The following is a 26,624-nucleotide window of genomic DNA, read 5'->3' as shown; positions in this document are numbered from 1 at the left end:
AGTTAAAAACAGTTACTCTGAGATCTCTTATCACTAAATCGTGAAAGTTAGCGTTGACCGTCGTCGAAACTACCAGGGGCGGGAGAACGGGTGACGGGGACCTGAGGAAAAGCCATAGAATCAACTTTGCTTCATATATAAGTATGACTATCATATATTTCATTGACATTTGACTTTGATCACTTTTTAAAGGGCATTATTCTAGGGACGGCTCGGTCTAGGTAGTGCAGATATACATAAAAATGGCAGAGGCTATTGTTCATTAGTAATTTTGAAGATCTATACAATTTCAAAGCAAAAACTATTAGGCTATCATTATGCAACTTTTGATCACGCAAACGTAAAGCGCTCATTACTCTCGTTAAACAATGTGGTGAACACTGAACTCATCATAGACACACATCTGCAAGCTTGCGCATACAGGAACAACTTAACTTCATGCAGCTAAAATTATTTACGTGCAAAACTATTTTTATACAAACAAAAAGTTGAAATTTTTTTTTTTGAGGGAACGCGACTGAAAACTAGGAAATATATATATATATATACAAATAGACCATTCCATGGTGTTTTCTTCGAATACGATTTTTATGTCAACGGTTGATGTGTGAAAACCATATTTTCACGAATTGCGAAGTAATGAAGAAGTTTGTTTTGTTTAACGACACCATTAGAGCACATTGATTAATTAATCATCGGCTATTGGATGTCAAACATTTAGTAATTCTGACATATAGTCTTAGAAAGGAAACCCGCTACATTTGTTTCATTAGTAGCAAGGGATCTGTTTTAACACATCACTCGCTGACACAACAATCGAATTTAAATAATAAAACATGAAATAGCCTCTATATATTTTAATTTTTGTTTTATTATTGCAGACAATCAATTTTGATGCAGTTGTGACCTGTCCTAGCTTGACGGTATATGATTTAGATGAGAAATCGCCTGGTAAGTAGTATAATACAAAGCCTTTTGTTGACTAAATGTAAACACACTAAACAAATAGTGCGACGTTATTTTTACCGGCATCGGTGGGGTCGTGGTTAAGCCATCAGCCATAAAGCTGGTAGGTACTGGGCTCGCAGCCTGGTACCGGAACCCATCCAGAGCGAGTTTTTAATTACTCAGTGGGTAGGTGTAAGACTACTACATCCTCTTCTCTCTCGCTAACAATTAACAACTAGCCCACTGTCCTGGACAGACAGCCGAGAACAGCGTGCTTGAACCTTAATTGAATATAAGCACGAAAATATGTTGAAATGAAATGAACGCTGTTCTGATTGAATTAGGAAAACAATGAACAAGTTATATATATTGAAGGAAAGAAATATGGGAACATGTGATATTGTAGACCAAATTTAATTCACTACCAGCATAGTAACGTCTGTATAAAAACACAAGTATGTCATATGGGATTGACTGGCTGTAATGGAAGGAAGGAAATGTTTTTATTTAAAGGGACATTCCTGAGTTTGCAGCAATTTTTAAAGGGACAGACCCTAGTTTCAGCCCATGAAAATGCATACTAAGTTTAGTTAATCTACACACCTGTAACACATTTGGATAAAGTTGCAAATGAGTGAAACATGAGTCTGTGACTTTGAAATTGTTACATACCCTCTAAAAATAGACTAAAACTCGACTCCATAACTGTTACTTCTCAAACGCACGTGCGTTTTTAAAAATATGAGAAATGCCTTTTGTGATATTAAAATCACCAGGATTACCAAAACCACTGTAAATGTACGAAAATAGATCATCTTAACAATAAAATCTAAGTAAAGTATGATTTCAGTTATCAAAAACGGTTCTAACGGTCAACACTATGCCTTAGTGTTTAAGAACTAGGGTATGTCCCTTTAAGATGTTATCGACTAACAGAGACTGTTTAACGCTTGTAATTACATATCAAATATATTTTCCTGTATAACATATCAGTGGCTGTATAATAAACGCGTTTCTGATCGTTGTAATATTTGTACTAGCGTAAATTTCGTTTTATTTCCTAAAATAATTGTTTTCGTACGTACGAAATTATTTGCAGACAGTATCCAGTTTGGGCTTCTTACAAATATTAAGACGACCAGAAACACATTGAATATACAGACACTGATATTTTAAACAAGAAAATATATTTAATATGTAAGTTTAATCGTAGAAATATTTTATTAGTCGGAAACATCTTAAAATGCAGTAACCTCAGAAATGTCCCTTTAACGACGCACTCAACACATTTTATTTACTGAATGTAAGGAATCCAGTTATCTTCCTAATACTATGGATGATGGTTCTGGTTGCTGTCATTGTTTGCTGCTTTTGTTTATGTGGTCCCTTATTTCTTTCCATCAGTATACTGTATCAGTACTATAGACTGTAGTACTGGTGTATAAACATACTTTACCTTTGAAACTTCATTTCAGTACACTCAGGCCGTCAAAAGACAGCATTTATTATGAGGAATTGTTGTACAATAGTTATTTACAGTGACAAAATGACAACAGGAGTTCGTCGTAGAATATATACAAACATAATTCAAAATAGCTATATACACATTTTACAAATGAAGACACATGGTGACAAGACATTCAAAACTCTAGCAGAAAGATTTTTACAAGTCAGTATTTTTTTTAAAGTATCAAATGATATTGAAGATGTTTATCTATGGTTTACTGAATTTACTTGTAATTTCAGAGATGAATTTTGACATTAAATTTTCACAGAGGGGGCTTATGTTATTACAATTAAGCAGTTCTTTTAATTTAGATGTACTAGGTTTTTGTTTTAATAATATGGAAAGTACTATTGTTGAATAGAATGGAATAGAATAGAATAGAATAGAATAAAATAGAGTAGATGTTTAACGACACCCCAGCACGAAAAATACACTGGCTATTTGATGTCAGATTATGGTGTACTATTGTTCATTAAAGTTAAATCAAGTTTGTTGAAAGTTGTGACGTTCAGTAGTACTCTTATATGGATGTTGAGATATTATGTAAGTGTTCAGACAGGTGCCCTGCTTAGTCAGAGTTTTAAAGAAACAGACCCTAGTTTTTAAATTTGTCATGTTTGAAGAGAGTATGAGCAAAATATTCCGGAAATATATCAAGTTTACCGATATACAATTTTATTCATTTATACTAATCTGTGTCAAGCGCCTGTGCAATACACGAATCTTGACACTCGTTTCGTAAAATCAGTACGACACACTATCTCGTATAATAATCTCTATGTATAATACAGTCAAACAATTATTATACCTGCCTTTGAGATTTAGTAATCAATAACCACATGCTGTATTCGTTTCAAGGTGAGAGCAGAGACATACTGATGAAGGGTTGTGAAGAGTTCAAGATGACGTGGGACAGTCTGTGTGCCCTGCAGGGTAGTGACTCAATCCGTCCTGTTACTGGTGGAACCATGCCGTCAGAGTACACGATGACGACTCCACCACGTCACGGTGACGCGAAGAAATCCAGTTCGAGAATGAATACTGAAAACGTCACCAATAGCGGGAACTGCCCGTCCTATGCGTTCCCCAGCCACCTGCAAGCTTTGCATTGGGCGACTCAAGGCCGTGAGTCCAAACTGAGTCATGTCGCAAACTCAGACCTGTACAGCGTCCCCGAGAGACTCAAAGACGCAGATCACATTCAGGTCCTCGTCACGGGCAGTTTGAGTTTGGTGGCAGCGGTTTACAGATTTTTGTCGAGTGAACATCCATACTAAGCAGGCGCAGGTTTAGGGGGAGGGGGGCAGTGAGAACAAACCCTATTTTTGGTCAAGTAATTATTTTTGAGGGAGTCATGTTTATCGACGCCACCAAACTATATTACTCTTTTACCCCCACCCCCAATTAAATATGCACGATCCACGCCTACTAATATATTAATTGTTTAAAAGAGGGCCCTGAGATAGTCTAATATTTTCCTTTTAATTATTTTTGCATAAATACAAAATATATATTTTCAATTATTATTTCAGGTCCGTAGGATGGATTTTGAAAGGGGTGGGGGGTGGGGGGCTCAGTTTTATGGTTGTATAAAATGTTTTGTGCGAAACTGCGAGCGCCGCAAGGAAAATTTAAAAATATTAACCCCCCTTCATAGCGATTCTGGCGTGTTTTCGGCTTATTACCGGCTTATTTAAAGTCCCGAAATAAAAACTGACGAAAAAGGGGGGGGGGGGGGGGGCTAGACCAACACACACACACACCCCCCCCCCCGCCTCCTACGGGCCTGTATTTGTATTCATTCAGTCCCCATGTTTAAAAAATGTTTTGTTAACCAATGGTTAATGTTTGAACAAGGTGATTTAAGTATATTTTTTATAGTTATTTAAAAAAGACAACGATTGACTCTAATTTCCGTGGTAATTATTATTATTATCATTTTTTGTTGTTGTTGTTGTTGTTGTTTTTTGTTGACAATAGCAATTGGACATTTGCTACAGTATTTAAGAAATAGACCGCGAGTGTAGCATTAACACGTGTTATTACATTCGTATGGTTCGTGTTTGTAAAGGAGCAGGGAGAAATAATAAAAAAAATGAAATATTAAGTGCATTGTGTTTTTGATATACTATATACTAGAAATACTAGTAACATAAAATAGGTATTCCACCATTTACTAAACTCGGAACATCCAGCAAAACTGCATGCACATTCAGAATGCCTATCCAAACATTGCACACGCACTCGGAATACAGTCCACTTTGAGAGGGGGTGGGGGGTGGGGGTGGGTCGGGCACTGACGGATCGGGTACAAACTATATCAGATTTTGGTTAAATGGTAAACAATGTATTTAAAAAAAAGAAACAAAAGGCTCACAATTGGGGGTAAATTTTAGATATGACCCCCTCCCCCCGGTTCCTACGGACCTGGCATAGCAATCCAAACTTTGCATACACACTCAAAATATCTATTCAAACATTGCATACACACAGAATATCTATCCAAACTTTGCATACACACTCAGAATATCTATTCAAACTCTGTATATACACTCAGAATATCTATTCAAACTCTGCATACACACTCAGAATATCTATCCAAACTTTGCATACACACTCGCAATATTTATCCAAACTCTATATACACACACTATCCTAAGCTATCCTGCTCGATAGAGACACACTCAGAATAGCTATCCAAACTCTACATACACACTCAGAATATCTAACTACATTGCATTCACATTCAGAAAATATAACTAAACTTTGCAAGCAAACTGAAAGAATCTACCCCCCCCCCCCCCCCCCCCCCCCCCCCGTCCCTCAAAAATATCTAACCACGTCCTGTCTACTCCCAGTAAGATTTGTGCGCGTGTGTGCGTGTGGATTTATGTGTGCATATGCTTATGTGTGTGCACATGTATACGTGCGTGTGTGCGTGTGGATTTATGAATGTATGTGTGCATATGCTTGTGTGTGCACATGTATACGTGCGTGTGTGTTCTCACACATTTTCTAGTTCTCCAGCTTTACATTCTCCGACTTTTAAGAACCGGGGGTTGGGGGTGGATTGGGGAACCTGTGCCCTCACGTACTGGGTGTTTTTGTCCAACTCTATATAAATAACGGTAAAAATATGACTTGTGTTGAGCCCTCCACCCCACCCCCACCCTAACTCCAGATATGGTTCATATTGGCCTGTGTTTCAAACGTTAAAATTGTTCTGAAAATGAAAGTTTTGGACATAATCGGTTCTATCGGGCGGAACGTAGCCCAGTGGTAAAGCGCTCGCTTGATGCGCTGTCGGTCTGGGATGGATCCCCGTTGGTGGGCCCATTGGGCTATTTCTCGTTCCAGCCAGTGCACCACGACTGATATATCAAAGGCCGTGGTATGTACTACCCTGTCTGTGGCGGAGTCATACAGTGTGCGCATCGTTTTTTCGGTTCATACTTGATTGAACCAAAAAATAATTGCGGTCAATTATATATATATATATATACATAGATTGGACCATGACTCATTCCAGGCGTGACAATAATGCGATTAGACGCGAGCAATGAGAAAAGATATTCCTATCTGCAATTTAACAATGCATTTCTTTCTTTTCTTGCAGTGCAATCATGCAATCATCTTGTTTGTTAATCATCAACTATTGGATGTCAAATGTTTGATAATTTTGACATATAGTCTTAGAAAAGAAACCCGATACAGTGTTTTCCTTTAGTAGCAACGGATCGTTTATATGCACACTTAGTAGCAAGGCATCTTTTATATGCACACTTAGTAGCAAGGAATCTTTTATATGCACACTTAGTAGCAAGGAATCTTTTATATGCACACTTAGTAGCAAGGGATCGTTTATATGCACACTTAGTAGCAAGGAATCTTTTATATGCACACTTAGTAGCAAGGGATCTTTTATATGCACACTTAGTAGCAAGGGATCGTTTATATGCACACTTAGTAGCAAGGGATCGTTTATATGCACACTTAGTAGCAAGGGATCGTTTATATGCACACTTAGTAGCAAGGGATCGTTTATATGCACACTTAGTAGCAAGGAATCTTTTATATGCACACTTAGTAGCAAGGCATCTTTTATATGCACACTTAGTAGCAAGGGATCGTTTATATGCACACTTAGTAGCAAGGGATCGTTTATATGCACACTTAGTAGCAAGGAATCTTTTATATGCACACTTAGTAGCAAGGGATCTTTTATATGCACACTTAGTAGCAAGGGATCGTTTATATGCACACTTAGTAGCAAGGGATCGTTTATATGCACACTTAGTAGCAAGGGATCGTTTATATGCACACTTAGTAGCAAGGGATCGTTTATATGCACACTTAGTAGCAAGGGATCGTTTATATGCACACTTAGTAGCAAGGGATCTTTCATATGCACACTTAGTAGCAAGGGATCGTTTATATGCACTCTTAGTAGCAAGGGATCGTTTATATGCACACTTAGTAGCAAGGAATCTTTTATATGCACACTTAGTAGCAAGGGATCGTTTATATGCACACTTAGTAGCAAGGGATCGTTTATATGCACACTTAGTAGCAAGGGATCGTTTATATGCACACTTAGTAGCAAGGGATCGTTTATATGCACACTTAGTAGCAAGGGATCGTTTATATGCACACTTAGTAGCAAGGGATCTTTTATATGCACACTTAGTAGCAAGGGATCTTTTATATGCACACTTAGTAGCAAGGAATCTTTCATATGCACACTTAGTAGCAAGGGATCGTTTATATGCACACTTAGTAGCAAGGGATCGTTTATATGCACACTTAGTAGCAAGGGATCGTTTATATGCACACTTAGTAGCAAGGGATCGTATTATATAGCACACTTAGTAGCAAGGGATCGTTTATATGCACACTTAGTAGCAAGGGATCGTTTATATGCACACTTAGTAGCAAGGGATCGTTTATATGCACACTTAGTAGCAAGGGATCTTTCATATGCACTATTCCACAGACAGCATAGCACATACAACGACCTTTATTGCACCAGTCGTGGTTGTCTAGCTGGAACGAGAAATAACCCAAAATGGGCCCAACGACGGAGTTCGATTCTAACCCGACCGCGGATCACCCGAGCGTTTTACCTCTAGGCTACGTCCCGCCCCCTTGCTATGCAACGTGTATCACGTATTGTTCGAACCGCTCTGTATAAAATCAACTGACCACCATTCAAGCTTTCAAAGCTTTGCGTTCCGTTTGGAGGCGACAGACAATTTTGTAATTATACCAATCCAGTACAGATGGATTCGGAGGTTAAAGCAAGAAAACCTGGCCGCGGATCACCGTCCTACCAGGTTAGTTATTCACACGTTGAGAAAATTGTAGGGGGGTGGGGGGGGGGGGGGGTCTGTAGCGAGCGAAGCTTTTAGCGGGTTTCGAGTCGTGCTACCCCAGAAAATATATTGAACTAGAATTAAGGTCGCATGTGTGTGTGTGTGTGTGTGTGTGTGTGTGTGTGTGTGTTGATAACGCTAATACTATAAATAATCAATTTGTAAAATTTATAATACAGTCAAATACTTGTAATACAGCCTATGGGAAGGAAGGAAAGAAATGTTTTATTTAACGACGCACTCAACACATTTTATATACGGTTATATGGCGCCACACAGCTATCGAGAGAGGAAACCCGCTTTTGCCACTTCATAGACTACTCTTTTCGATTAGCAGCAAGGGATCTTTTATATGAACCATCCCAAAGACAGGGTAGTACATACCACGGCCTTTGATAAACCAGTCGTGGTGCACTGGCTGGAACGAGAAATAGCCCAATGGGCCCACCGACGGGGATCGATCCCAGACCGACCGCGCATCGAGCGGACTCTTTAGATTCGAAATAGAGATATTGTTTAGTATAGATGAACCCCATTCCGGTGTTATCAAAACAAATTATATTTAGGCGATCAGCATCATAAGTCAGTACTAATATTATGAAACTCGAAATATGTTTTATGTCCTCAACTGAACGCACGTGGCTAGCGACATACAGGACCGAGCTTAGAAGGAAGGAAGGAAATGTATTGTTTAACGACGCACTCAACACATTTTATTTACGGTTATATGGCTTCAGACATATGGTTAAGGACCACACAGATATTGAGGGAGAAAACCCGCTGTCGCCACTTCATGGGCTACTCTTTTTGATTAGCAGCAAGGGATCTTTTTTATCTTCCATCCCACAGACAGGGTAGTACATACCACGGCCTTTGATATACCAGTCGTGGTGCACTAGCTGGAACGATAAATAGCCCAATGGGCCCACCGACGGGAATTGATCCTAGATCGATCGCGCATCAGGCGTGCGCTGCACCACTGAACTATCTCCCGCCCCATGCTGCTGTACGAATTGACCGAAGAGGTTTGTTTTAGTTCTTGTTTAAATGCGATTCGAAATAGAGATATTGATGTATAGATGAATCCCATTTCGGTGTTATCAAAAAAAAATATTTTTATGAATTTAAGTGACCCGCATTGTGGATCAGTACTAATACTTTATTATGAAACTCGAAAGATGCTTTATGTTCCCAACTGAACGCACGTGGCTAGCGACAGGCAGGACTGATCTTAGAAAGAAGGAAGCAATCAACACATTTTATTTACGGTTATATGGCGTCAGACATATGGTTAAGGACAACACAGATATTGAGAGACGAAACCCGATGTCGCCACTTCCTGGGCTACTCTTTTCGATTTGCCGCAAGGGATCTTTTATATGCACCATCCCATAGACAGGATAATACATACCACGGCCTTTGTTACACCAGTTGTGGAACACTGGCTGGAACGAGAAATAGGCCAATGGGTCCACCGACGGGGTTCGATCCTAGACCGACCGCGCATAAAGCAGACGCTTTACCACTGGGCTACGTCCCACCTCACGACCGATCTTAGAATTCAAATTATCTTCTTCTTTTTTCATTGACCCAAAAATGTCAATAATGCCAGGGATGTGGCCCTGAATCACTATCATACAAATAATGTTGGACATAAATAATATCAAATACATATGATACTTAAAGAGTATTGTTAGAGTAAATATGTTCAGATTGTTTAACATTGTTTGCATAGAAAGAGAGTAATAACATTAGCAACGCAGATGAACACACACGCACACGCACACGCACATACACATACACAAGCGCGCAACATAGCGTGATAACAATTGTATACATGCGATTAGTTTTCTATTGTAGTTTATTAATGCTCCTATTAGATTACTATATATCACAGCTGTTGCTGTAGACGAGATTTTATATATATATTGAAATAATTTTTTTTTTCTTTTAACGACGCACTCAACACATTTTATTTACGGTTATATGGCGTCAGACATGGTTAAGTACCACACATTTCTCCCATCTCTAGCCATGCAAGACAGGCGTGTTCCATGACGTCAGCCCATGCGGAATAAATCGGTCTTGCATGACCACGTTGTTTTACTAACTTTAGCTGATTTTAACATCACGTAAACGGCAAATTAACGCAATAAATGCTTTTTATATTTAATAAAAAAAACAAAAACAAGAAAACCTGCTGTCATAATAAAATTATAGTATCATTTTCGGTTTATACTTTTAGTATAAACCATTTTTGGGTACGACCTTTTCAATGGTTACGATTACTTTATTGTAAGATAAAAAATATAAAAAAAATGTAGGCTTTTCACGTTTTCCCAAAATGATTGTTTTTCATCTACTGCAAAGGCGGATCGGGGGGTGGCTTGGGCCCGCCCCCCTCCCCCCTAAATTTTGCGATAGTTATAATTTTATTATATATTAATTTCCATTATTTTACGATCCCCCTCCAAACCTCCCCTAAATTATGTACCCTCCGGTGGAATAGCCCATATATATATACATTACCGATTAAACATTTTCAACCAATGAATGATACAGGGCAGATATAGTATTTGAGGAAATCTGCATTATTTAAGCAAATATTATGTGTGGAACCGACTACCGTATAATTACACTAATAAATGTGAATATAACGAATATTACGTGTATCTATGATGTGTGATTCTTCACCTTTAATGCACTAAGGAAACTTTAGTTAGCTATTTAGAAAGAATGATTGTTTAACGACACCACAGCACGAAAAACACATCGGCTATTGGGTGTCAAACTATGGTAATGCAAACAAATACGGTGATGATAAACATCGATATAAAAATTCAAGATATAAATAAAAACAGTGTAAAGAACTGTGCAAAAATACAAATACAAATGTCACAGATAGATACTGACTTTTACTCAAAACGTCAATTAGTGCTGTATTGGCCATTCTCAAAGAGAATGTTACACCCCTGCACCACGGTGAGGTTACAGCACGCGCAGGGGCTATTTAGAAAGAGCACGAAAATAGACACTATGCTTGGTTAATCTACAAACCTTATAGCATGTGGATAAAGAGTATATACTATAGAGTAAACCCAGAGTATTTGACATTGAAACAGAGAAAAGACCTTGTGAAAATAGACTAGCGGTCGTCTCCTTAACCGTTACTTCTCAGAGGTACGTGCATTTGTAAAATTATGACAAAATCGTTTCGCGGCAGGACTGAGATGTACGGAAATGGATATTCTAAACAATAAAATATAAGTAAAGTATAATTTCAATTATTAAAAAATGGCGTTAATAGTGAAAAAACACACAAAAAAACCCCACGCCGTAGTGTGTAAAAACCAGTGTTTGTCACTTTAATAACTGATGCATTTTGCATTTTCCTTTCAGGATGTGATATCTGTTGTGCAAAATCTCATGTCAGGTGATATTTCCGATTATATGACACACAGAGAACACAATATTCCATCGACAATAAAGGCGCTCAAGTGTTGCGGAATAACGGTAATTAATTTCAAATACTGTTCAAATATTGTACTCTCTGTCTCCGTCTGTCTATCCGTCCGTCCGTCCGTCCGTCTATCTGTCTCTGTCTATGTCTCTCTCTCTCTGTCTGTCTGTCTCTCTCTCTCTCTCTCTCTCTCTCTCTCTCTCTCTCTCTCTCTCTCTCTCTCTCTCTCTCTATATATATATATATATATATATATATATATACATATACATACATACATACATACATACAGAGAGAGAGAGAGAGAGAGAGAGGAGAGAGAGAGAGAGAGAGAGAGATAAGAGAGATGAGAGAAAGAGAGAGAGAGGAGAGAGAGATGGGAGAGAGAGGGGGGGGGGGGGGGATTCGTCACGAGTAGTATTTTTTAATATGTAAAATATCAACCGAGTCTATGTTAAAATACTATTCAAATATTGTACTCTCTGTCTATCCGTCCGTTCGTTCGTCTATCTGTCTGTCTGTCTGTCTCTCTCTGTCTCTGTCTCTGTCTCTCTCTTCTCTCTCTCTCTCCTCTCTCTCTCCCTCTGGTGTATATATATAATCTGATATCTCTCTCTCTCTCTCTCCTCTCTCTAGATATATGTGGTATATGAGAGAGAGAGAGAGGAGAGTGTTGTGTAGAATATAATATATAGATATATCACGAGATTATTTTATATATAGTCTATGGTATATGTATATAAACACACAACACACACACTCTGAAAACCGGACTCTCTCTCTCTCTTTTTTAAACTCGGTTTTAATCTCTCTGATCGCCATGTTCTATATATTGAATATGTTGTTTTTGTTCTTTTTTTGTTCGTTGTTGTTTGTATCAACTTAATATATTTTTTTTTTTTTTTTTTTTTTTTTTTTTTAGGGGGGGGGGGGCGTGTGTGTGTTTGCCGAAGGGGGAGGGTGTGAATTTTGTATTTTAACGATAGTTGAAAATATTTTGAAGAAAAAGTATGGTTTTGGGGGTGGGGGGGTTGGTGTTGTTACTGGGGTGTGTGTGTTGTTTTGTTTTTGTTGTTGTTGTGTTTTTTTTGGGGGGGGGGGGGCGGGGGGGGGGGATTGGGCTATTTATTTGTTTTTGTTTTTGTTTTATTTATGTTTTGATTTACAATCGTGTACAACAATGTTTTCATTCTAACATGTCGGACATCTAGGCCCTATCTATCTTGAAAAATCGACATGCAAGACCAACATAAACATGTTTATACAAATACTAATGTTACAGTTACTAGGTCGGTGTTTTTAGGATAAATAATTGTTCCTGTTATTACAGCAATATTTGCAATTTAGCATGTTTATAATACAATTTAGCATGTTTATAATACAATTTAGCATGTTTATAATACAATTTAGCATGTTTATAATACAATTTAATGTACATATAAAATTAATTTGAAGCATTGAAACGAAATATTTTGTAAAACAGGTGCATGTGTGTGTGTGTGTGTGTGTGTTTGTGTGTGTGTGTGTGGTGTGTGTGTGTGTGTGTGTGTGTGTGTGTGTGTGTGTATGTGTGTGTGTCGGGGTGGGTGTGGGGGTCGAGTCATGTTTCCCTGGAAAATACATTAAAAAAGAACAATATAGCATGTGGGGGAGGGTACTGTGTGCTGATAGGAATATTACCTAAAATATCTTCTTCTTTTTTATTTAACTATTAAAAATGTGTTACTGTCACACACAATTCTTGATAAAAACCGTAGGTGTGTTTCTATGAAGTTATGCTAATTAATGTGAGGCGATATGGCAGCTTCAAAAAAAAAAAAAAAAAAAGGCAAGAAACTACCAAAACAATGTAATTGTGGGTGAAAGCTCACTAGCCATAATGTATTTGGGCTAGATTCACCTCCGATATTTGACACTTGGTCAGTTATAATAAAACGCTATTTCAGCAACTTAGGCCCTAATATTTATCTTCAAAAACTAAAACACATGTAACATACTAGGCAGTGCCACCTTGAAGCAATGCATTATGAGATTAATAAAATGTCTGCCGCAATGACTGCTGAGACAACCCCAGTTAGGACGCCTTGCGCTCAAATGCGCTAGGGTGAAATGACTTGAAACTTCAAAGAAAACATAGAAATAGGTTCAATTTAACAACTGAATATGTGAACTCGATGTGCCGAAGTATAGAAATATATTCAAAATCCATTTCAAGTTAAGAGTTTTTCAAAGTACATTTAAAATATTACATTTCGTTATTAGTGACAAAATCGACTTTTCTCTATAATGAGCCAGGTCATAAATGACTCAAAACACTTCTAAAAGAAGCCATTGACGTCAGACGCCGCGTTAAGACAAAATTATTATGTGACCCTATCAGCTGTAAAAATGGCCGCGACGTCGTACTTTTTACGCGACGTCATTGACAGAGCTCTCTTGAAAATCGTTATTGGTGTAGTTTTAACCGAATTACAAATTAAATTATTATATCTGTTGGAAAGACGACAAAACGCTGTGTATGTACATCTATTTAATATCACTGTATTTCATTGGGAAGCTGTAATATGTGTGTTGAAAAGTGAGTCATTTAAGCTGGTGGCAGATATGCAGCGCAAAGTGACGGCAAACTTTGTCATACCTAATTTGAATTCATTTTTTTTAGTAAATCACAGTACTAAAGTCGTCACCATTGGTAATATGACGTCATCACGATTAGCACAAACAAGTTTGACGTCACGCATTTTAACTAAATATTTGAAAACGTTACACTCAGGTACACAGGTCTTGTTGGCTTGTAAGCGAATGACCCATCCACAGCAGCACATTACCTAGAGACCTTGCAGATTTGCATACCATTGTTAACCGGGTTAATACACTAAATTATCACATGGGTTTATGACATATATACACACACATCATTATCTCTTTCTTGCTCTCCTTTCATTTGTTTTTACTTGTTAATATCAATTTATTATTTTTTTGTCATTTTGGCCCTACATGAAACCTTTGTATTTGTAAACATTTAGTGACAAACCTTAATATTGGCATACGCCTGTCACCGTTTTTTCTTCCCTAAACCACAAATGGGGTGGTAATAAATATTGTTTAAACCCAAAAATATTCAGCTAGTACTACGTCGTGTTAAAACATTCGAAAACGTTTCTGGTCATTATGTGTTGGCGTACCAAGTTTCTGGTCATTTGACTCAGCACGTCGAAATTATGGAATAAAGACCCCACCAAAAATAATAGGTGACACTTTGTACTGACATTAGTTTTGCTGATGAAATACACTCAAAACCAAGATGATATGTCGCAATTGAAAACTTGTTATTCTATATTAGAATATATTACAATGTTTGTTTTACATGTGTGTTTGTTTAGCTGGAAGATATTGACAAACTGCCTGTGATTCACATCACTGGAACAAAGGGGAAGGGATCGACATCGACATTTTGTGAAAGTATTCTCAGACACAGCGGATACAAGACTGGATTTTTCAGGTATCTGTATGTAGCTCAGTGGTAGAACAATCTCATTATAATAATATCTAGTGTATTCTCAGACACAGCGGGTACAAGACTTGATTTTTCAGGTATCTGTATGTAGCTCAGTGGTAGAACAATCTCATTATAATAATATCTAGAGTATTCTCAGACACAGCGGGTACAAGACTTGATTTTTCAGGTATCTGTATGTAGCTCAGTGGTAGAACAATCTCATTATAATAAAATCTAGAGTATTCTCAGACACAGCGGATACAAGACTGGATTTTTCAGGTATCTGTATGTAGCTCAGTAGAACAATCTCATTATAATAATATCTAGAGTATTCTCAGACACAGCGGATACAAGACTGGATTTTTCAGGTATCTGTATGTAGCTCAGTAGAACAATCTCATTATAATAATATCTAGAGTATTCTCAGACACAGCGGATACAAGACTTGATTTTTCAGGTATCTGTATGTAGCTCAGTGGTGGAACAATCTCATTATAATAATTTCTATAGAATTCTCAGACACAGCGGGTACAAGCCTGGATTTTGCAGGTACCTGTATGTAGCTTACTAGAAAAACATTCTAATAATATTTATATTTTGAGTATTCTTAGAAACAGCGGGTACAAGACTCGATGTTTCAGGTATCTGTGTGTAGTAGTAGAACAATCTAATTATAATAATATCGGGGGTATTCTCAGACACCGCGGATACAAGACTGGATTTTTTTAGATATCTGAAAGTAATTAAGTGGTAGGACAATCTCATTATAATAAAATCATGAGTTCCCTAACTCTACGTATTCGTCTGGGACAATAAAGATTATAAAATAATAATAATAAGAATAATATTAATAATAATAATAATAATACTTAATGAATGCAGGGAGAAGGGTTTCCCTCTCAGCCACGTATTGAATTCACCATATATTTTTTTAATTTTGTTTTGTTTAACGACACCACTATAGCACATTGATTGATCAATCATTGGCTATTGGATGTCAAACAGTTTATAATTTTGACATGTAGTCTTGGAGAGGAAAACGGCTTCATTTTTTTTTTTCATTAGTAACAAGGCATCTTTTATAACACCCGTCGGTGGGCTCATTGTGCTATTTCTCGTTCCAGCCAGTGCACTACGATTGGCATGTCAAAGGCCGTGGTATGTACTACCCTGTGTGTGGAATAGTGCATATAAAAGATCCCTTGCTGCTAATCGGAAAAGAGTAGCCCATGAAGTGACAACAGCAGGTTTCCTCTCTCAATATCTGTGTGGTCCATAACGATATGCCTGCCACCATATATCCGTAAATTAAATGTGTTGAGTGCGTCGTTAAATAAAAGATGTCTTTTTTTCTTTTATAAGCACCATCTCAAAGACAAGATGGCATATACCATGACCTTTGATAATCAAGTCGTGGTGCACTAGCTGGAAAAAGAAATAGCCCTATGCGTCCATCGACGGGGATCAATCCCAGACCGACAGCGCATCAGGCGACGCTTTACCACTGGGCTATTAACAATATACCAAATAGCAGTGGTTAAACATGTAGAGAGGTGTCGTTAAAGAAACATTCCTTTCCTTGTCACTCAAAGGCCGTGTTATTTGCACTGCTTTTTGTGTGATATAGATAATATTACGTGAGTGGCCGTGAGACACCATTTATCTTACAATGAATTGTTTTAAAATGTATCAAGCGAGCGAAAGTGAGTTTGACACGTTTTTAAACAACGAGTTGTAAGATAAATGGTATCTAACGGACACGAATGTAATATTCTATTTCTTACACATCATCAAAAAGAACCCAGTTTTTTTTTACTAAAATATTTTTTTACAGCCCTTCCTCTTGCAGCTAAATGATTGTCAGGTTAACTATACGTCACAGTGTAATCTATTTCGATCGTGCTGGGTGTTTTGTTTCTTCACTGGATGGTATGGTATTGGTAACCTGATCATACCTAGGCGCAGCCAGTTGTATTTCTTGAAATCGTTATCAGACGTACATATGTTAACAAGTATGTGTTATCAAAAATGAAAAAATGTGTAAGTTCATTCACTGTTTCCTAACTAGTTACTACTAATTTTAAAAAGTAGCTTATTCGACCGCATCGAGTTTCGTCTTTCAATCTCTATACCAAACAAATGACCGGCATCGGTGGTGTCGTGGTTAAGCCATCGGACATAAGGCTGGTAGGTACTGGGTTCGCAGCCCGCTACCGGCTCCCACCCAGAGCGAGTTTTAACAACTCAATGGGTAGGTGTAAAACTACTACACCCTCATCTCTCTCATTAGCAACTAACCACTAACCCATTGCCATGGACATACTGTCCAGATGACTGAGGTGTGTGCCAAGGACAGCGTGCTTGAACCGTAATTGGATATTAACACTAAAATAACTTAAATGAATTGATGACCAAACAAAACAATTGCTACATATTAAACAGCTGACAATTACAGCCTAAAGATAGGCCTATTGTTCTAAATTTGCGAACAAAATTACATACTAAGTAATTTTCTTGTTTAGAATATCAATGTTTGCGTATTTGGTATTTCTCTGGTCGTTTTAAGCAAACGTAGTAACTCAAACACCTTTTATTTGTCCGTAGGTGTGATTTTATTTGGAGGTAAAATCAAATTTTGGCTACCACAAATCTTGCACCCCGAGTACTCTGCCGTTCGAGAGCTAGACAGACATTTGGACGGTTATAATCGCTATGGTAGGCTGCCATTCCGTGTTGTCGCTATACAGTTATCTCTTGCGAAAGAAAGAGCGACCATAACCGTCCAATTGTCCGTCTAGCTCTCGAACGGCAAAGTACTCGAGCTACAAAAACCTTACAACGACAGTGTTTATAGTTTGTTTTGTTTAACGACACCACTAGAGCACATTGATTTGTTAATCATCGGCTATCGAATGTCAAACATTCGGTAATTTTAACATATAGTTTCAGAAACGAAAGCCGCTACATTTTTCCAGTAGTAGCAAAGGATCTTTTATATGCACCGTCACATAGACAGGATAGCACACTCCACGGTTTTTGATATACCAGTCGTGGCGCGCTGGCTGGTGCGAGAAATAGCCAAATAGGCTCACCGCTGGGGATCGATCCCAGACGGATCGCGCATCAAGCGCTTTACCACTGGGCGACATGCCGTCCTTTAGGGCGACAAGGAAATGCATTTAACGACGCACTCAACACATTTTATTTACGGTTATATGGCGTCAGACATATGGTTGAGGACCACACAGATATAGAGAGAGGAAACCCGCTGTCGCCACTTTATGGGCTACTCTTTCCGATTAGCAGCAAGGGATATTTTATAAGCACCATCACACAGAGAGGATAGTACATACCACGGCCTTTGTGACACCAATTGTGGAGCACTGGCTGGATCGAGAAATACCTCAATGGGGCCACGGACGGGGATCGATCCTAAACCGACCGCGCATCAAGCGAGCGCTATACCAATATCACGTTGTATGCAAAACCTGATATTGTAAACAAGAAACTGCATTTAACTTGTATGTCATATTTAGTCGTGAAATGATACAGTCACAGAAAACTTGGGACAGTCAGGCACGTTGGAAACAGACATTGACGTGTGTGTGTGTGTGTGTGTGTGGGGGGGGGGGGGGGGGGGGGTGGGGTGTCTGAGATCAAAGCAAAGTTTCTAGGGGATTCGGGGATATGCTCTTCCGTAAAATTTTGAGAACTAGATGTCCTGAAATGCTATTTGCTGCATCCTACAAGTAAAGGGGCGGGACATAGCCCATTGGGCTATTTCTCGTTCCAGCCAGTGCACCACGACTGGTATATCAAAGGCAGTGGTATGTGCTACCCTGTCTGTGGGATGGTGTATATAAAATATCCATTGCTGTTTATTGAAAAGATTAGTCCATGAAGTGGCGACAGCGGGTTTCCTCTCTCAATATCTGTGATCCTTAAACATATGTCTGGCGCCATATAACCGTAAATAAAATGAGTTGAGTGCGTCGTTTAATAAAACATTACTTCTTCTTCCTATAAGTAAGATTCACATCTGCCTTAAAAAGCGCTATACTCTAGTTTTTTAAAAACGCACGTTCGTCTAAGAAGTAATATTTAATGAGACTAGCTCTAGTTATTTCTGTTTAATTATCTTTAGCTTCTCTATGTTATAACCATATCCAAATGTGTGTTGCAGGCTTTTAGATTAACTAAACTTGGTGTCCATTTTTACGGGCTGAAACAAGGGTCTGGATTTACTACCGGTACCAATAATATTTTTGGCTCAGAATTATTGTGTGTGTATGTGGGGGAGAGGTATGAGCCCCACCTCCACCCTCCCCTTTCCGCCTTGCCTGTCAGTGTCTTTAGAATGTGCTGGGGTGTTGTTAGAAATTCCTCTTTTTTCCCCTTTCTTTTCTTTTTTTCTTTTCTAGCTCTCCTCATCTGGTGAAACTGAATGACAGGTTTCGAATCAACGGCCAGCCTCTTTCTGACGAAGACTTCTGCTCTTACTTCTTCGACGTTTACAACAAAATAGAACCCATATTGGTATCATAGATATTATTTTTATTACCCACATGCCCTTATTGGTATTATATATATATATTATTTTTGTTACCAACATGCCTGTATTGGTATTATAATATTATATATTATTTGTATTACCAACATGCCCGTACTGGTATCATAGATATTATTTTTATTACCAACATGCCTGTATTGATATCATAGATATTATTTTTATTACCAACATGCCCGTATTGGTATTATAGATATTATTTTTATTACCAACATACCCCGTATTGGTATCATAGATATTATTTTTATTATCAACATGTCCGTATTTGTATCATAGATATTATTTTTATTATCAACATGCCCGTATTGGTATTATAGATATTATTTTTATTACCAACATGCCTGTATTGATACCATAGATATTGTTTTTATTACCAACATGCCCGTATTGGTATCATAGATATTATGTTTATTATCAACATGCCCGAATTGGTATTATAGATATTATTTTTATTGCCAACATGCCCCGTATTTGTATTATATATATTATTTGTATTACCAACATGTCCGTATTGGTAGCATAGATATTATTTTTATTATCAACATGCCCGTATTGGTATTATAGATATTATTTTTATTACCAACATGCCTGTATTGATACCATAGATATTGTTTTTATTACCAATATGCCCGTATTGGTATCATAGATATTATGTTTATTACCAACATATAGCTGGTATTCAAACTTGTGGCACCATGTTTCAACCGTTTCTCAACCGGAACAGTGCAACAAATGGACATACAAGTCAAAAATGTATAACCTACCATACTACCTAATTCCCGATTGAAGTACTTGCATCATTATTAAAAAAATTAATCTTTCAACGACAACATAAAAAATGTGTCCGCCATTTTAAAATAGCTAAATAGAGGGAGGCAACTCCCCCTGCACATTAAGGAAAGTTTTGACTTAATAGGACAAGGACAAATTGTTTAACGTGTACATTTAGAGAAATCTGTTGTAGTACACGCCTGTCCTGGGCACAGGTACCGGTCTTGACTTAATGGAACTTGGACTTGGAACTTGGAAAATTGTTCAACGTGCAAATTCAGAGCAAGATGTTGTATCGCACGCCTGTCCTGGGCACAAGTACCGGCCTCAGTCGGCTCTTCCGTCCAGGACAAGAAAGGGTTGGGTTGGGTGGAGGAGGGATCGACTGCACTGGCAGGTGCAAGGGACCACGAGCAGTCCGACCGTAGCCGGTAACAGGCGGAAGGTGGTATGGTGCTATGTAATTTGAATTTCCCGTAGGATTAAGCCAAAGGGAAATGGGTGCGCATTTTGATGAAGGAAGTCTGGCGCAATTTTGATGGTCGTTCTAAAGAATAAAAGGTAGGGAGCTACGTATAGATTTGGATTTTAGTAGGCCGAGAGTAGCTCGTTAATTAGGGCCCGCGGATGATGAGGTGTCTCTTGACTTAATGTGCGCCCAACACTATATATAGAGAAGAACCGCTGGCGTAACTCCCCCACCCCCCCCCACCCCCCACCGCCTGTTACCGACCACGGTCGGGCTGCTGGTGCTATCTTGCACCTGCCAGTGCAGGCGGTCCCTCCTCCTTCCCACCCCCCACCTTTTCTGTCCTGGACGGAGGAGCCGGCCGAAGCCGGCTCTTGTGCCCAGGACAGGCGTGCGTTACACCAGCTTGCTCTGAATGTGCACGTGAAGCCCTATGACCCGACCTGACCTGGCTTAACCACTACACCATTGAGGCTGGTATTAAGTTATAGTTAATGTTTATATAATATTATATATATATATATATATATATATATATATATATATATATATATATATATATATATATATATATATATATATATATATATGAGTGAATTTTTTAATATATTTAGAAAGACATGCACGACAGAAAGTTTCCACGGCTATTTTTGTTTCACACAACCATGGCTTTCACCGTGTTCATTAAAGAAAAAGTCGATGTAGCTGTGATGGAAGTTGGTGTTGGCGGACAGTTCGACTGGACGAACGTCATTCGGTCCCCCGTGGTGTGTGGAGTTACTTCCCTTGGATTAGACCATTGTGATAAGCTTGGCGACACGATAGAGAAAATAGCGTGGCATAAAGCGGGGATTTTTAAGGTAAATCCAAGAACAATATTTAGTGGAATGGTAATTGTACATGCACCCCTACAAAAATAAGAAAAAAAAATGACTTTAGTGATTAAACGTGTGGGGTGGGGTTTTTGGGTGGGGTTATTTCCAACATGGAGATTGTCTTCTTACAGTGCGTAGATATATTTGTACTGACGCCCCGCTTACCTCAGGCTAGGTTTGACCCTGAAATTTACAGTGAAGCTAAAGTTAAAGTCGGTCTGGGATCGATCCCCGTAGGTGGATTTGACTATTTCTCGTTCCAGCCAGTGCATTACGACTGGTTCATAAAAGGCTGTGGTATGTGCTATCCTGTCTGAGGTTTGGTTATATAAAAAATATAAATGTAGCAGGTTTTCTTTCTAAAACTACATGTCACAATAACCAAATGTTTGACATCCAATAGCTGATTATTAATAAATGAAAGCGCTCTAGTGGTGTTGTTAATCAAAACAACAATGTTTGTTTTACTTCAACATGCACTTAATGCTCTTCTTTAGTTAAGGCGAAGCGACAATAAATTATTGTTATATTTTCCCGCCTTGTGCTAATGGTCTTCCGTAGATAAAAAGTGAGCGAGAGAGAGAGAGAGAGAGAGAGAGAGAGAGAGAGAGAGAGAGAGAGAGAGAGAGAGAGAGAGAGAGAGAGAGAGAGAGAGAGACGCACAAACACACACACACAGACAGACAGACAGACAGAGGAAATAAAAAAGGTAGAATTCACCTGGCTCTAATGGTCTTCCGTAATTTAAGCTTATCTATAATGTGTTTTTCAGAAGGGAGTTCCCGCTCTGACTGTCAGTCAGCCACCAGAAGCCGACGCCGTTCTGTTGGAGCGATCACAGGAGATTGGGGTCAGTCTTCATTAAAGCAGCAATATCAACTATTAGTTGAATATTTTAAAACAAAATGTTATTACACTGAGGCCGTTCTCTTGGAGTGATCACAGGAGATTGGGGTCAGTCTTCATTAAAGCAGCAATATCGACTATTAGTTGAATATTTTAAAACAAAATATTATTACACTGAGGCCGTTCTCTCTGAGCGATCACAGGAGATTGGGGATCAGTCTTCATTAAAGCAGCAATATCGACTATTAGTTGAATATTTTTAAACAAAATATTATTACACTGATGCCGTTCTCTTGAGCGGTCAAATGAGATTGGGTTCAGTCTGCATTAAAGTAGCAATATCGGGTTTTGTTTCAATATTTAAACATTTAATAGATCACCTAGTTGAAATCATAAGCGTTAGAAAAAGGCTGGGCGATGGCAGAGTGGCAACGGCCTCTCCAACTGTAATGATTGTATACTGCCACCCACACCCAGTTGAAAGTCGAAGTAAAGCAGCAATATCGACATTAGTTGAATATTTTAAAACAAAATTTATTACACTGATGCCGTTCTCTTGAGCGGTAGTGTTGAGATTGGTTTATGACATTATGTCTTCTTAAGGCACGTTGTTTTGTTTCGTTATTTAAACATTTAATAGATCACATGTTGAAATGTTAAGCGATAGAAAATGACATTATGTCTATGGCAGTTGGCAACGGCCTAGTTTCCAACTGTAATGATTGTATACTGCCACCCACCCCAGTTGAGTTTCTGTTAATTATGTTTATGTCTACTTTAGGCACGTCGGTACCGTGTTGTAGTTTCTGTTTGTTTATGACAGTATGTCTACTTTAGGCACGTTGGTACCGTGTTGTAGTTTCTGTTTGTTTATGACATTATGTCTACTTTAGGCACGTTGGTACCGTGTTGTAGTTTCTGTTTGTTTATGACATTATGTCTACTTTAGGCACGTTGGTACCGTGTTGTAGTTTCTGTTTGTTTATGACATTATGTCTACTTTAGGCACGTTGGTACCGTGTTGTAGTTTCTGTTTGTTTATGACAGTATGTCTACTTTAGGCGCGTTGGTACCGTGTTGTAGTTTCTGTTTGTTTATGACAGTATGTCTACTTTAGGCGCACGTTGGTACCGTGTTGTAGTTTCTGTTTGTTTATGACATTATGTCTACTGTAGGCACGTTGGTACCGTCTTGTAGTTTGTGTTTGTTTATGACATTATGTCTACTTTAGGCACGTTGGTACCGTCTTGTAGTTTCTGTTTGTTTATGACAGTATGTCTACTTTAGGCGCGTTGGTACCGTCTTGTAGTTTCTGTTTGTTTATGACAGTATGTCTACTTTAGGCGCGTTGGTACCGTCTTGTAGTTTGTGTTTGTTTATGACAGTATGTCTACTTTAGGCGCGTTGGTACCGTCTTGTAGTTTCTGTTTGTTTATGACAGTATGTCTACTTTAGGCGCGTTGGTACCGTCTTGTAGTTTGTGTTTGTTTATGACATTATGTCTACTTTAGGCGCGTTGGTACCGTGTTGTAGTTTCTGTTTGTTTATGACAGTATGTCTACTTTAGGCACGTTGGTACCGTGTTGTAGTTTGTGTTTGTTTATGACATTATGTCTACTTTAGGCGCGTTGGTACCGTCTTGTAGTTTGTGTTTGTTTATGACATTATGTCTACTTTAGGCGCGTTGGTACCGTCTTGTAGTTTCTGTTTGTTTATGACATTATGTCTACTTTAGGAACGTTGGTACCGTGTTGTAGTTTCTGTTTGTTTATGACAGTATGTCTACTTTAGGCGCGTTGGTACCGTGTTGTATTTTCTGTTTGTTTATGACAGTAAGTCTACTGTAGGCGCGTTGGCACGTTGGTACCGTGTTGTAGTTTCTGTTTGTTTATGACATTATGTCTACGTTAGGCACGTTGGTACCGTGTTGTAGTTTCTGTTTGTTTATGACATTATGTCTACTTTAGGCACGTCGGTACCGTGTTGTAGTTTCTGTTTGTTTATGACAGTATGTCTACTTTAGGCACGTTGGTACCGTGTTGTAGTTTCTGTTTGTTTATGACAGTATGTCTACTCTAGGCACGATGGTACCGTCTGTTTGTTTATGATCACAGAGATTGGGGTCAGTCTTCATTAAAGCAGCAATATCGACTATTAGTTGAATATTTTAAAACAAAATATTATTACACTGAGGCCGTTCTCTCTGAGCGATCACAGGAGATTGGGGTCAGTCTTCATTAAAGCAGCAATATCGACTATTAGTTGAATATTTTTAAACAAAATATTATTACACTGAGGTCGTTCTCTTGGAGCGATCACAAGAGACTGGGGTAAGTCTTCATTAAAGCAGCAATATCAACTATTAGTTGAATATTTTAAAACAAAATATTGTTACACTGAGGCCGTTCTCTTTGAGCGATCACAGGAGATTGGGGGTCAGTCTTCATTAAAGCAGCAATATCGACTATTAGTTGAATATTTTAAAACAAAATATTATTACACTGATGCCGTTCTCTTGAGCGGTCAAATGAGATTGGGTTCAGTCTGCATTAAAGCAGCAATATCGGGTTTTGTTTCAATATTTAAACATTTAATAGATCACATAGTTGAAATCATAAGCGATAGAAAAAGGCTGGGCGATGGCAGAGTGGCAACGGCCTCTCCAACTGTAATGATTGTATACTGCCACCCACCCCAGTTGAAAGTCGAAGTAATTTATGTTTATGTCTTCTTTAGGCGCGTTGGTACCGTGTTGTAGTTTCTGTTTGTTTATAACATTATGTCTACTTTAGGCACGTTGGTACCGTGTTGTAGTGTCTGTTTGTTTATGACATTATGTCTTCTTTAGGCACGTTGGTACCGTGTTGTAGTTTCTGTTTGTTTATGACATTATGTCTACTTTAAGCACGTTGGCACGTTGGTACCGTGTTGTAGTTTCTGTTTGTTTATGACATTATGTCTACTTTAGGCATGTTGGTACCGTGTTGTAGTTTCTGTTTGTTTATGACATTATGTCTACTTTAGGCACGTCGGTACCGTGTTGTAGTTTCTGTTTGTTTATGACATTATGTCTACTTTAGGCACGTCGGTACCGTGTTGTAGTTTCTGTTGTTTATGACATTATGTCTACTTTAGGCCACGTCGGTACCGTGTTTGTAGTTTCTGTTTGTTTATGCATTTGTCTACTTTAGGCACGTCGGTACCGTGTTGTAGTTTCTGTTTGTTTATGACTTATGTCTACTTTTTAGCACGTCGGTACCGTGTTGTAGTTTCTGTTTGTTTATGACAGTATGTCTACTCTAGGCACGTCGGTACCGTGTTGTAGTTTCTGTTTGTTTATGACAGTATGTCTACTCTAGGCACGTTGGTACCGTGTTGTAGTTTCTGTTTGTTTATGACAGTATGTCTACTCTAGGCACGTTGATACCGTCTGTTTGTTTATGACATTATGTCTACTTTAGGCACGTTGGTACCGTGTTGTAGTTTTTGTTTGTTTATGTCATTATGCCTGCTTTAGGCGCGTTGGTACCGTGTTGTAGTTTCTGTTTGTTTATGACATTATGTCTTCTTTAGGCGCGTTGGTACCGTCTTGTAGTTTCTGTTTGTTTATGGCATTATGTCTACTTTAGGAACGTTGGTATCGTGTTGTAGTTTCTGTTTGTTTATGACAGTATGTCTACTTTAGGAACGTTGGTATCGTGTTGTAGTTTCTGTTTGTTTATGACATTATGTCTACTTTAGGAACGTTGGTATCGTGTTGTAGTTTCTGTTTGTTTATGACAGTATGTCTACTTTAGGCGCGTTGGTACCGTGTTGTATTTTCTGTTTGTTTATGACAGTATGTCTACTGTAGGCGCGTTGGTACCGTGTTGTAGTTTCTGTTTGTTTATGACAGTATGTCTACTTTAGGCACGTTGGTACCGTGTTGTAGTTTCTGTTTGTTTATGTCATTATGTCTACTGTAGGCACGTTGGTTATTATTGTTATTGTAAATTTTTTACATGCTTATATGCCACTAGAGCTTCAAGCATGTCTGCCCCGGGGCCGAGTCCTGGATAGCCAGGGGTCTGCTCCGGGCCAGAAAATTAATGGGCAATTTTGATATTTATCCAAAATATAAAATATTTATGGGGACACTTTACAAAAAATAAATAGATTTTATTTGGTGTATATCCAAAAATTTATTATAATTATATATAATATAAAATCAAACCTACTAATTAACAGCACCATTTTTTGAGCGGGCAGCCAAAATATTATCTTCAAACCTCTAGGTTCATTAATTATTTAAGGCCCTGACCTGGGGAGGA

General features: G+C 38.3%; 2 protein-coding genes across 8 annotated transcripts in view; one reads left to right on the top strand and one right to left on the bottom strand.

Annotated features, from left to right (window-relative positions):
- The window catches only part of LOC121387078 (folylpolyglutamate synthase, mitochondrial-like), a 99,915-nt gene extending 95,359 nt beyond the window's left edge, over positions 1-4,556 (top strand). For all 7 annotated transcript variants that reach the window (XM_041518095.1, XM_041518092.1, XM_041518097.1 and 4 more), the window contains 2 exons: positions 882-951; positions 3,314-4,556. In XM_041518095.1, the coding sequence (XP_041374029.1) occupies positions 882-951; positions 3,314-3,732 (489 nt within the window). In that variant the 3' untranslated portion in view covers positions 3,733-4,556. The remainder of the gene's footprint in view (positions 1-881; positions 952-3,313) is intronic.
- LOC121387192 (folylpolyglutamate synthase, mitochondrial-like) overlaps positions 1-26,624 on the bottom strand; it is a 336,339-nt gene that overhangs the window by 287,412 nt on the left and 22,303 nt on the right. The window lies entirely within an intron of this gene.

This window comes from Gigantopelta aegis, chromosome 13 (assembly GCF_016097555.1).
Source record: "Gigantopelta aegis isolate Gae_Host chromosome 13, Gae_host_genome, whole genome shotgun sequence".
Classification (NCBI taxonomy): domain Eukaryota; kingdom Metazoa; phylum Mollusca; class Gastropoda; order Neomphalida; family Peltospiridae; genus Gigantopelta; species Gigantopelta aegis.
The sequence above is the reverse complement of the archived record's forward strand: the minus strand, read 5'-3'. Positions and strand labels throughout refer to the sequence as shown.